Source organism: Sciurus vulgaris (assembly GCF_902686455.1).
Source record: "Sciurus vulgaris genome assembly, chromosome: 2".
In the NCBI taxonomy this organism is placed as follows: domain Eukaryota; kingdom Metazoa; phylum Chordata; class Mammalia; order Rodentia; family Sciuridae; genus Sciurus; species Sciurus vulgaris.
The window spans coordinates 112,772,089-112,785,028 of NC_136462.1; the positions used below are offsets into that span (position 1 = coordinate 112,772,089).

The 12,940-nt window shown below is 50.2% G+C and overlaps 1 protein-coding gene across 1 annotated transcript in view; it reads right to left on the reverse strand.

The window, feature by feature from the left end:
• IGDCC4 (immunoglobulin superfamily DCC subclass member 4) overlaps positions 1-12,940 on the reverse strand; it is a 35,129-nt gene that overhangs the window by 21,953 nt on the left and 236 nt on the right. Inside the window, exons 2-3 of the mRNA XM_079125635.1 lie at positions 3,817-4,167; positions 2,967-3,108 (exon numbers count right to left, since the gene is read on the reverse strand). Of these exons, the coding sequence (XP_078981761.1) occupies positions 2,967-3,108; positions 3,817-4,167 (493 nt within the window). The remainder of the gene's footprint in view (positions 1-2,966; positions 3,109-3,816; positions 4,168-12,940) is intronic.

Below are 12,940 nucleotides of genomic sequence, written 5' to 3' on the forward strand. Positions count from 1 at the left end.
TTTTATTTATGGCATGTGTTGCTGGTTTTCCATTTCATTCCAGTGAGATAGTGGGTTTTTTCTTGTTGTTGATATTTGCGGTTTTTTGGTACTGAGGATGGAACCCACATCTTTGTGCGTACCAAGCATGATGCTCTACCACTGAGCTACACGCCCTACCCAGTAATGTTCTCTCTCTCTTTTCCCTCTCTCCCTCCCTTTCTTTCTTTTCTTTCTCTCTCTGTTTCTCTCTTTTTCTTTCTTTTTTTTTTCCTGGCACTGAGGATGGAATCCGTGAGTGCTCTACCCTGAGCACTTTTTAAATTTTTTTAGACAGGGTCTCGCTAAGTTGTCCAGGCTGGCTTTAAACCTTGACATCCTTCTGCCTCAGCCTCCTGAGTAGCTGGAATTACAGGTCTGCACCACCATACCTGACTTGATAATGTTCTTTTAATATGTATTAAAATTACAAGAGGCAGAGAGAGATGATATAAAGAAAAGTGTTAAGTGACTATGTAAGTGGCATAAGGATGGCCAAAATTACAAAGGTAGCTGTGAATGCCAGGCATTTGGGGGACATTGCTCTCCTTGATTACTGGTTCCCAAGGAAGGAAAATGATCCCTTATGATTAGAAATTAGTGTAAGTACCAGGGAATTGACTTGGGGTCTAGTCTTCACTATCACTTCCAAAAATTTGCAATCTACCCTGACAGAGAATGTTTATTACCTTCATATGTGCACACCCTACACCGAGGCAGACGGTCTCCTTCAAACTGCTGGGCTGAGTTTTTGAATAGCATATTTGTACAAGCACTATATCTGGGCATGTGTAAAAATACATACCTTGGGCATAATCAAGTTGCTGTTTTAGACATTTCTTTATTCCCCCACACAATGTGCTGGGACACGTAAGCCTGGCTTATTTATAGATGAGGATCACTTTTCAGAGGACCTGGGGGCAAACACTCCCAGAGTCCAGGACCTGGCAGCTCCGGCCTCGTGGGTGAGGACTGTGGCTTCATGGGGTTATGTCTGAATTAGATTTTGGGAAGGGAGGTCTGAACCCCACTGGTTTGTTGAGAAACTGTAAAAGCAACTTCTCTGCTTGGAGCCACATTTAGACAACAGATCTCTAACCCCCACCATAGTATGAATTCTTCAGACTGCCGTTTCCCCCTCCCAACCACCAAATCACACCCAGGAGAGGTCTATGTCATCCACACCAGAGTTCAGGAGTCTGACACTCTGGGGACCAGTTGTGTGACTGGGGCAAGTTACTTCTGTCTCAGTTCCCTCATTTTAACAATTTAGACAGAATTCTCTACCATATCCCTATACACAAATCCTAAAGAATGTTTACTATGTGTTAAGCGAAAAAAATTTGTTTTCAGAAAAACATGACTGAACAAAAAACCCAGTGTGAAAAAAAAAAAAAAAAAAAGTATGGCAGGGTGCCGTGGCCCATGCCTGTGATCCCAGCAGCCCCAGAGATTGAGGCAGGAGGGTCGCGAGTTCAAAGCCAGCCTCAACAAAAGAGAGGCACTAAGCAACTCAGTGAGACCCTGTCTCTAAATAAAATACAAAATAGGGCTTGGGATGTGGCTCAGTGGTTGAGTGCCCCTGAGGTCAATCCCTGGTACTAAAAAAAAACCCCAAAAAATAAAAAACAAAAAACAACAACAATTTAAAAAAACCCAGTATGTACAATATAATTCAAAAATGTAAAAAGAATATTTACAAATACATAGGAAAAAAGTCCAGAAGAATAGACATCAAAAGTAGCAATGAGAGCTCTGGGGTGCAGCTCAATGGTAGAGCCCATGTGAGGTCCTGGGTTCTACTCCAGCACTGCAAAACAACTAACATGGTTTTCTACAAGTGATAAGATAATGGATACCTTTTTTTTTTTTCTTTTTTTTTTTTTTTTTTTTTTTTTTGGTACAGGGAATTGAAGTCAGGGGCATTTAACCACTCAGCAACATTCCAGACCATTTTATTTTTTATTTTGAGACAGGTGTCACTAAGTTGCTGAGGCTGACCTTAAACTTGTGATCCTCCTGCCCCAGCCTTCTGAGCCTTTTCTACTTCTCTGGTTATATGAATTTTAAAATGCATCTTGCTGAGAATATAAATTAAATGTAAATAGAAGAAAAACTGAAAAATAAGAAATACCTACCTTGAAGGATGATGGGAAGGGAAAAAATAAGAAAACACACACGGTGCCTGGTCCACGGGAATCTCTCATTAAGTGGACCTGTGGTGATGGTATGTGCAGCGGGTGGGGGGTGTCACTGCTCTCCCACCCTCTCAGGGGCTGTGAGGAGTAGGCTCTTGCTTGTTTCTTGCTTGCCCAACTCATCTGCCTGGAACTGATGTTCCACAAAGACCACACTTTGGGAAACCATGATCTAACTGAACCCCCTATTCTTTCCCATTTATTCCATAGATGGGGGAAAATAAGGCTGGTGAGAAGTGACCGGCTAAGGAGTGATGGATCTCAGCCCTCACTAAGGATGCCTTACACCCCAACCTCTTACCCTTCTCCTGCAACATTTGCCCTCACACGTCCTGTAGTTTCCCCTGGACTTTCTCCTGTACCTTCTACCACTATTGGGAGAATTTTTTCATTCAGCCTCACGGCCCTAAGTGAAAAGCCAACATTCTGCCAATGGCTCACAGTGTGGCCTTGGACAGACCACTGCTCTTCTGGACCTCAGTCTCCTCAACACGGCCACGGCCACACTAGATGTGCTCTGATGGACTCTGTCAGTACCCCTGAGCCAAGCCTTGCAGCTTGGTGGAGAGCGTTCCTCCCAGGGAGCCAAAACTTCTTGTCTAACTTCTCTTTAGGACCAGCTCTGGGAGTTGGGGATGGTTAGCTCACAAGGCTGGTGGGGCTTCCTTGGCACTAAGAATCCCAGTTCTGAGCCCATCTTAGAGTCCTGTCTGTCCTGCCCACTGGGACCCACTCCCACAGGATACTCACCGAGGCTCCTCAGGCAATGTCACCTGGTCTTTCTCCCAAGTAATGGTGGGGGCTGGCAGCCCTTCAATATGGCACTCGAAGCGAGCTGTCCCATTCTCCTCCACCATCTGAGGCTCCGGGTGCAGAGAGAAGTCCGAGAGCTCTGGGGATGAAGACAGTGAGACATAGGTAGAGACGGGATAGGAGCATGAGAGTAGGGGAGGGGCACGCCACAGTGACACAGCGCACGCGCACACACACACACACACACCCCGTCACGGAAACACACAGAACAACAAATTCAGACGAGGGGAGAAGCTGGAGAGAGGTGGCCAACGGATAAAAAGTGGTGACTATTGGTCAGATGCTGCTGGCAGAATGAATTTCAAGGTCCCCTTGAAATGGCATCACCATGGCATCACCATGATGGTCACACTACAGGCAAGGGGCACATTTCTTCTGGCCCCAAAATTATTTGCTACCAAGCTGTGGTTCCTGAGCACCCAAGGAGCAGGGAGGTGGACAACAGAGCTCCATACACTCTGCCCGCTTGTGGGGACTCCCAGAGTGGCACCGTTGGGCCTGTGACCTCTCCCAAGCCTCTCTAAGGCTTTCTGGACGACAGCCCAACTCCATACTCTAGAACTCAGAGGGCAAGACAAGGAGGTACAGGGAGTGGAGAGAGGAGGGAAGGAATACTGAACAGGAAGGGCAGATGACACCAGGAAGGGACATGGAGCAGGAAGGGAGGCAGGAAACAGCGGAGTGGGCCCTGGAGATAAGGCATTGGTGCAAGTAACCAACTCAGATCCCAGGTCCTGCACCAAGGTCTCCTGGGTCTCAGCCCCAGCCCTTAGATGCAGGTACTTACTGGCAAGCTTGACCACAGCAGCCTGGCTGGCCACAACTCCAAGGGGGCCATGGGCCAGGCAGGAATAGCGGCCTTCAATGTCCCCCAAGACCTCAGAGGCTGCCTCTTCACTTTCATCAGGTGCTAGTGACTGGGACAACCACAGGGAGCCATTGGGTAGCAGGTGCAGGTGATCATGCTCCGGCAGGGCGTCTCCATCCTTGCTCCACATCACCCTGGTGGGGGGTCCAGCAGCAGCAGCCCCCAGACTGCAGTCCAGCACTACAGTCTGCTCTGGGCCCAAGATCACGTGCAGCGGCCCCACGTCACAGCTCAGCTCTACAGTTGTCTCCTGGGGCAACGGCAGCTCCCCTGCGTAGAGGAGGAGGCACCAGGCACTGTGAGTGTGGATCTTTTCACCTCCTGGTCTCTGCTCCAGAGCCACCATCCAGGGGCTGGGTCAACTACTGAGAAAGAGGTCTTATGGGAAGACCTGGACGTGGACCTGGGCCCAACTCTTCCCTTGCTCCCTGTGATTCTGGGCAACTGCTGCACTCTCTGTACCTGACTTCCCTACTATTTAACTTCTTCACCCACAAAAAGACCCAGTTCACAGCAGCATTATTCACAGTAGCCAGAAGGAAGAAACAACTCGAATGTTCCTCACCCCATGAACAGGTACACATATTACTCAGCAGGGAAAAGGAAGGAGGTATTGATGCATGCTTCAATGTGGATGAACCTTGAAAACTTCATGCCACGTGAAAGACGCAAGTCACAAAATGCCACATGCTGCATGATCTCATTTCCATGAAATGCCCAGAATAGGCGAATCCACAAAGACAGAAAGTAGATTAATGGTTCCCATGGGCTGTGGGCAGAGAAGAATGGGGAGTGGCTGCTAATGAGCATGAGGTTTCTTTTGGGGGTGGTGAAAATGTTCTAGAATTAGATAACTGCCAACGCTGTACAACCTTGTCAGTATACTAAAAACCACGGACTTGTACACTATATGTGGTGAATTTTGTAGTATGTGATTTACACCTTGATTAAAAACAAAACAGAACAAAACCTTCTTCATAGGGTTGCTGTGAGCATTAAATGAGATGATGAGTGAGATGAGTGTAGCACCGCGACAGAGTGAGGGATCAGCAATGTCATTCCTTCCCTGGAACTCAGTGGTTCATGTTGACCACTCCTACCCCACTAAAGATATGCCAAGGGCTAGAAAAATACTGTCACCAGGAAATGCTTAAAATGTATTCTGAGTGTTTAAAAAAGTGAGAACGTGTATGTAAATCCTGAATAAACAAAATGAAAATAAGTCCCAGTTGGTTTATGGAGCCCCTGGATGAAAGAAGTCAGAATCCCCACCTTCCCTATAATGGACAGGTGAGCAGCCCCTGCTGGGAAAAGCTAAGTGCCCCTCGTCCACCCAGGTGGGGCTCAAGCCAGGTTCAGAGTAAGCCCACAGCCGGCTCCACAGCCCTTCCAGGCCTCTTCAGCCCTGGAGGCCTCTTCCTGCAGCGAATGTTTGCAAGGACACACAGGAGGCCAGAGTCAAGACCTGGGTCTCCTCTGACCCAAGCTCCAGAAAGGCCTGTAGACCCAAACACTGTCCTTGCCAAAGGGAAGAGGGAAGGAACAGTGGAGGAAGGAAGTGCCATCCCAGGGTCAAGGCAAAAGCACAAAAGGTCCATTGTCCATACTCATCATAAGGCAGGTTGGGGCTGACAGCACCGCATGGGGGACAAAGCACAACAACCACAGAATCAGGAGACCCTTAGTTCTAGACCCAGCCCTCTCACAGGCTACTGTGTGCCTTGGACCAGTCACTTCTCCCTAAACACATGCACACTTGGTCTGTCTTGTCAACACTTAGACCCTTCTAGTATGTGTCCAGCCTCCCTCCCCAAAACCTCCAAAGAGGAGCAAGGCCAAGGGGAGAAGTCCCAACCACAGATAGGGGACCAGGGTAGAATCCAGGGTTCCAGAACTCCAGTGAGAAGACTGAAGGGTAGGCAGATCCCGAGCAAGACAACCTGTCTTAACCCATCAGAGAGATTCTGCTGGACATGTCCAGCTGCATAGCTGGTCTGAGGACTGGTGGGTGCAGGGAGGGAGAAGGCAGCTCCTGCTCTCCCGGAGTTTCCATTCTAATTGAAGAAAGCAAACAGGCATTCAGAGCCTACTGCAGTCACTGTGCTGTGGCAGCAGGACTATTGACCTTGGGGTAGAAGATGAAGATTCCAGTCTTGCTGCTCCACCTACCAGCTGTGTGACAAGTCACTTAACCTCTCTGGGACTGTTTCCACATGTGTAAAGTGAAGATGATACTACTAAGCCTGTGAAAATTAAACAAGCTGGTATGTGTCAGGGCTCCAGCCCCAAGCCGATGGTCATCACTCGGGGAACAGCACTCAGTCTTTAAAAGCGCTCCCTGCACTGTAAAGGGTTGCAGGAATGCTGACCCAGTCCCTTCTACCTCTAAGGCCTGCATTTCATGATTCAAACACGGGGCTGCGGGAAGGCGAGTCCGGGCTCTCAGCCCAGTGGCTTCAAAATGCCCTGTTCCAGCCGCTGAGCAGTTGGTTTGGGTTCAGGGGAGAAAAAAAGCCCCACATGACAAGAATCCCTGAGCCCTCCGGCAGCTTCCCCGCCCCCTAAAGTACGTCCGGGGCTTGGAAAATCCCCTGCCGTGCTGAACAAACAATGTGAACAGTTGGGGCCCTGAGCAGCTGCTGGGTATGTCAGCAGCCTGGGCTCTGGCGGGCAGGACGGCGGCCAGAGGGGCTGGCGGCTGACTGGGGAGCCCAGAGAAGGCTCCGATTCCCTTCCTGAATATTCATGGATCGGCAGATGTCTGGCTTCCCCACCTCAGAGGAAGCCCAGGAGGCGGAACAGGGAGATGCAGAGAGAACAGGGGGTCCCCCTCAGAGAGCAGCAGTGCCGTGCCAGGATCCCAAGATAACCCACACGTTTTAGTGGAACTGCCTGTGAAATCTGAGGACCCTCACTCAACAAGTGGGGAGCTTGCAGTCCAGCGGTGGGTGGGTGGGGGGGTTCCTCACACGTCTGGGTGAACGTTCTTGGACTTTCTGGAGATGAACCCAGCATGACACGGACAATAAATCCTGAGTAAGAGGTTTTTCTCTGCCTCAGTGCCCAACCTGACTTCAGTGGCTAGGACATGTACCCTTGGGGACTCCACCCAGATGCCAGCCCCTCTGTGAGGCTGCCCCTGCTTTCCCCAGTTGAAGTTTTTCCTGAGTCTCACATCAAATGCCACTTGGAGGTCCCCTGCCTATTCTTCCTTTTGTCTAAACAGACATGGGATGTGGTGGGACAAACTTTGACCTTGTCCAGTCATCTGTTGCATGATCTTGGGTCAGTTTCCCCAAACTTAAAAGGAGGAGTCTCCAAACTTCTCAAACATTTTCATCAAAATTCTCCCAAGAGCAGAGAAGGTATATCTGAGGTGTCCTGAAACGTTTTCATTTTTAAACCTCTAGCACACTGTTCATTCTTTTTTTAAAATATTTTTTAGTTGTGGATGGACCTTTATTTATTTTTATGTGGTGCTGACAATCGAACCCAGTGCCTCACACATGCTAGGCAAGTGCTCTACCACTGAGCCACAACCCCAGCCCTCCAGTCTTTTCTACAACACAGCAATGCTTGTTTTAATATAAATGTGGTTCCCCCACTATCAAATCTTTGTTTTTAGGCTAACCATGTCTTAATTTATTTAGTTAATTTGTATTGATGCAGCATAGTTATACATAATACTGCATAAAATCTTTTCATAAACCCAATGCTCTCTTGAGCAGACCTGTTTGTCCAGGGACTTCTAGCTACCGGTCCTTCTACCCTACCCCCAAATCCCCCCCAACACACAAGGATTTTGAGCCATTCCTCTTAGGCCTGGGGCCAACATCATGCCTGCCCAGTGGACACGTGCTGCTGCCAGTGTTCTGCCTGGAGGGGGCATCCCTCTCCCACAATCCCTTCTCCTGAATCTTCTCTGTGACACCCAGTGAGACCCAGAGCCTCTGCATTTGGGAACCCGAGGGCCTTTTCTCGGTCTCTTTTTTTCCTGACAGATTATTTTACCCACTTACAGGATAAATTTGATTTTATGAAGCCAATTAGAACCCAAACAGAAAGGAGGTTCACTGCCATGCCCCAGGGCCAACTCAGTGCTGTTTGGTGGGATCAAGGGAGCCAAGAGTGAGATCCAACCTCCAGTGAACTCTCAGGAAAGGGGCATGGGTCCGGGAGGGGAACAAAGCCAAGACCCTCTCCATTAGGCCAAGAAATTGCCACAAACAGCAATGCCTTTTCACTTCTACGGTTTAAGACCCAACACATTTACAACTTGTTTTCCACCATCACTGCTCTTTCTTCCGGGGGACACAAGTCAGTTTCTTCCAGAGCCTGGGCCACCTCCCTTACCCCACACTAAGCCCCTCCCACCAACAGCTGGAAGGAGAGTTGGGGCGTTGCCTGGGACACAAGGAAGGCCTTGACCCTCCCTCCATCTGTACTCCTGAGTGGAGAGGCTCAGCGTCTGCAGCAAACCACACCCAGCCTACCTATCCACTCCTGCTCCCCTGAGACTCCCACGGGTCCCCCACTATACATAGCGAACAACTTCCAGTTCCTAAAGACACCTTGCTGTTCCATGTGTCACAGGTGTTATTTCCTCTCCCTGGAATGACTGTGACACCCTGTCTGATGTTGATACCTCTTCCTCCTCTGCCTGACAGGATGCTGGATATCTGGATCACCCACAGTCATTGCTCTAGATTTTTGACTTGTCTTTTTCTCCAATTACACAACAAACTCATGACTGCTTCCTAGCCAGCTTTGTACCTCTTTGTACCTCTAGAACAGAGACTGACACAGAAGGAGCTCAATACCTATGCCTTAAATGGATGGGTGGGCATACAGTCACTCAACATGAGACAGAGTCTCATTTCTGGTGCATTTCCAAGCCTCAGTTATCTTATCTGTAAAAATAACAGCAACTCCCTTTAGGGTTGGGGGTGATGCAAATAGCACATCTAGAAACTCCTGAGCATACCACATGACACCTACTAGACACCTAATAAAATGCTTCAAAAGCACACAGAACTGCTGGGTGTGTTGGTACATGCCTGTAAGCCCAGCAGCTCGGGAGGCTGAGACAGGAGGATCTCCAGTTCAAAACCAGCCTTGAAACTCAGTGAGACCCTGTCTCTAAATAAAATACCAAATAGGGCTGAGGATGTGGCTCAGTGGTTGAGTGCCCCTAAGTTCAGTCCCTTGGTACCCCACTCCCCCACAAAAAGCATACCGAACAGCAAACACACACTGAAAGAAACTCTCTTTACCTAAACCTTACCAGGGCTAGGAGTTTATTACCTTGCCTGCTCTCCTGTTATATGGCTCATATGGTTAAAAGTATCTTTCTCCTGCACCCACCTGTGTCTCCCAGTATGCTCTCTGCTCACTCATCAGAACTTTGTCCTCCCAATTATGTGACAAGGTAATGAACCCCTTATCAAATCATTCAGGAATCTTGGGTCTGCACCTGAGAGAGAGATTATTGATCTTCTGCTTCCCTGACTCCAAGGATTCCATGCTCCTCCAAATCCAAAGGATGCCTGAGTCCCAGCAGTGAAGAAGCTGACAGCTTGGCTGGCTCAGCAGAGAGCATGTTGGTCCTCCTTCCCTGGCTTCTAGCTCCTCTGACTAGGCTGGGGTTCTGTCCCTCAGGCCACTCTTATTCCTCCTGTCCTTTTGGAAACTGGGAGCCCCCAGGTCTATCTAGCAATAACATCTGTTTTGCATCTGGAATTCTGTGTCAAGACTGGTTTGCTCTACCTCAGAGACACTGGAAGGAACAGATAAAGGTTGGAGGGTGGGTACATGGAGAAGGGTGGATCCCAGATTGATTGACTGGGGGGAGGGGGCAAGCCTAAAGTGGATAATTTCTCATGTGGTGGAGAGAAGAGAGAAATGCAAAGAGGGTGAACTTGGGTATGTGTGTTCCAAATCCCTGGAAAGGGTGGCTGCTCTGGCCTTGTAGTGCAGTGTCCAAGAGTCAGGAGACTGGTTCTAGAAATTACTGTTTCCTCATCTGTAAAATGGGTTCATGCTAAAAATTATTCCTAGGTTTCTTTCAGTGCTGATTTTCTGTGATGCTCTAATTATGAGATCCCTTAACTTTAGAAGCAAAGAGAGGAAATGTGTGACTAACTGGGCCATAACAGTACTGATAGGACCAATGAAGGTTTAGATAACTGCTAGATAAAATTCATTATAAAGAGAAGTTCCCAATGTTTGACCTGACTCCTAACCTCCAAGATGGTGTTTAAAGAGGGCCACCTTAGCTGACTGAGATTGGTCTCTGAGTTTCTGGGCTTAAAAATGGATGGGAGAGAAGTGGGAGTTCCCAGGTGAAGAGAATGCTTCCATGCCTTTGGGGTCCTCCTATTGTTAACCTCTGGGTTCCTCACACCCCTAACTTGGGTAGAGCGGGGAGCCCCACTTCTTGCATGTGGTGAAAAAGCCCAGCTTTTCACCACTATCCTCAGGCAAGAGTTCCATTCTATAAATTGTCACTATAGTCTCCAATCCCTGACTCAAGGGCCATATGCTGAGGGGGAAATGGGCAGTCACTGTCATTATCTGTCCCATGTTGGAGTTGCTGATTGGTCTATTATAATTTTTTATTTCCCTCTTCCTGACTCCTTACAAAGTTATCCATCCTCAGGTCCTCCTGGTTCTATTTCCTTAAAATCTCTAGGATTCAGTCACTCTGGCCACCCCAACTGCTACTATGCAAGTTGCCACCGTCCTCTCTCTTGGATCACTACTACAGCCTCCCAAGGAGCTGGAGCTTCCTGCTTCCAGCCCTGTCCAATCAATTTTCCACACTGGCTGGAGTAAGCTGATGCAAAGCTGAGCCCAGGATTCATCAGGGCTCTCAGGCCAGAAACCTTGGCAGGGCTGACTGCCCTTTGTGAGCTGAGTCCGATCACCCTCCTTCAGCCTCCTCTATTGATACTCCATGATCCCTGGCCCAGCCTGTCCCCACCTGCCCAACTCCCATCACTTGCATTCTCAACTTCAGCGGGATTTAGCTTCACTCCATGATCTTAACTTAATCACCTCTGAGTGTTTGCACATGCTGTTCTCTGGAAAACTTTCTTGTCATCATCACCCTTACACAGGGTTGGCTCCCCCTGTTTAGTCTTTATAGTCATCACTTTCTCCAGGAAGCCTTTCATGACTTTCCCAGACTGGCTTAGGAGCCCCTTTTCTGCAAAGTATTTGTCAGTTGTCTTCCCCCACCCCCAAGACTGAAAGCTTCCCACGAGACTTTTTATTTACTATATTCTAGGTACACACTAGCCTATAAAAGGTATTCAGTAAATATTGTGGAAGGAATGGATGACTTTCGTCTTGATTAGGGTGGTTAATCAGAACCCTATTGAAGTGTCCCCAGGCCTGCTGGGCTTTGCACACTCAAAGGAGGGGGACCAGGGCAAGCAGAATAGCTGCCTGAGCAGGTCAGAGGGCAGGCAGCTTGGGCCCTTCTCCGCCTTGTACACTCAGGAGCGGGGAGAGACCAGGTCTCCAAAGAAGGGAAGCTAAGCCCCTTGCCAGAGGCCCCAACGGTATTCCATAAAGTGTGGGTGCAATTCCCAGCCCCATCCCTCTTTGCTGGGTAACACTAAGTTCGTTCCTGGAGCTCTTGGAAGAAAGGAAGGGCGGGAGAGGGGGCAAAACTTTAAATCCTCTGGCCTCCGGGAGGATCGAAGTCTCTCTGACACTTCCTCGCCGCTTTCACCTGACAGAACACAGGGGGCTCCCAGCTTCCGCCGCCAGGCAGCCAAGGCATCCAGCCCCGTCCGTAGTCCAGACTGGAAAGGGGCGTGTCTTTGTACGGAGAGAAGGGGTCCCAGTAGTTCCTAGCACTTTCCCACCCGCTGTTTTCCTGGAGATGGGCTTGGGGTTGGCCCGGCTGAGGCTCCTTCCCCCCGACACCGCCCTCCCCGCCTCTCTCCCACGTGGCCTGGCTGAGTCTCTCTGGAAAGCCGCAGCAGCTGGAGAGAAATCCCCCTCCCCACCCCCACCGCCAAGTCCCTCCCCGACTCTCCCCGGACACATCCTCAGCTCCCCCTCGGCAGGGAAGGCAAGAACTAGGCGAACAAAGCGGGCAGCCCATCCCCCTCCCAGCCCTACCACCTACCTTCCCGTGGGCCGCCCCCCCCAAACGCACAAGCGACCGACCGAAAGCCAGAGGCTGTGCGTAGGAGCCCCAGCACACACACTGGGAGACTCCGTCACCCCTCCCCGGCCCTCTCTCCAGCGTGGACAACTGTGACTTTTAGCCCTACCCCTACCTCGCCCTGGGTGGGGAACTGGAGGAGGCCTTGCTGACCTCGTCCACGCTTCCCAGGTCGGCCCTTTGGGGGTGGGGCAGGCATGACACGCGTCCCATCCTGAGAGTGTTGAACACGTCCATGAAAGTAACTGGTTTCCTGTCCCATCCCCCAACCCACTTCAAGTCACAGGTCTGGGGGAGCAACATTTCCACCCCCACCCCAACTGGCCCTAGGGACCACACCCACTGGGTAAAGTTGAGTGTCGTTTTGTCACTGTCTTCCTCAGTCAATACGGAATTTACTGCTGTTCCCCCAACCACGGGCAAGGACACTCCCCAAAAGCCAAGGCCAAATATTAGTTCAGCCCCATAAACACTGTTACACACTCACTGGACACAAACGGAGGTGCCCGCACACACTCCCACTCCCCTCCTCTTCCCCACACACCTTCAACCCGGAGACACGCGGGCACCGCACAGCATGCCCTGCGCGAGCCACCAACACCAGAGCCGCGCGCGCCCCGGATGCCGCGCTGCGACCACGGCACGCACTGCGGACACGTACGCCCGCAGGAACCCCCCCAGATACACACACACACACACACACACACACACACACACACACACACACACACAGATTGCGAACCAAGGACACACACCCCCTGCGGACAAGAACGCTCCGCAAACGACCTCCGGCCGCGTCCCGCAGTCCCCACGCGCAGGCATCGCAGGCACAAGGACTCAAACCGCGACCACAGCCCCCGCACT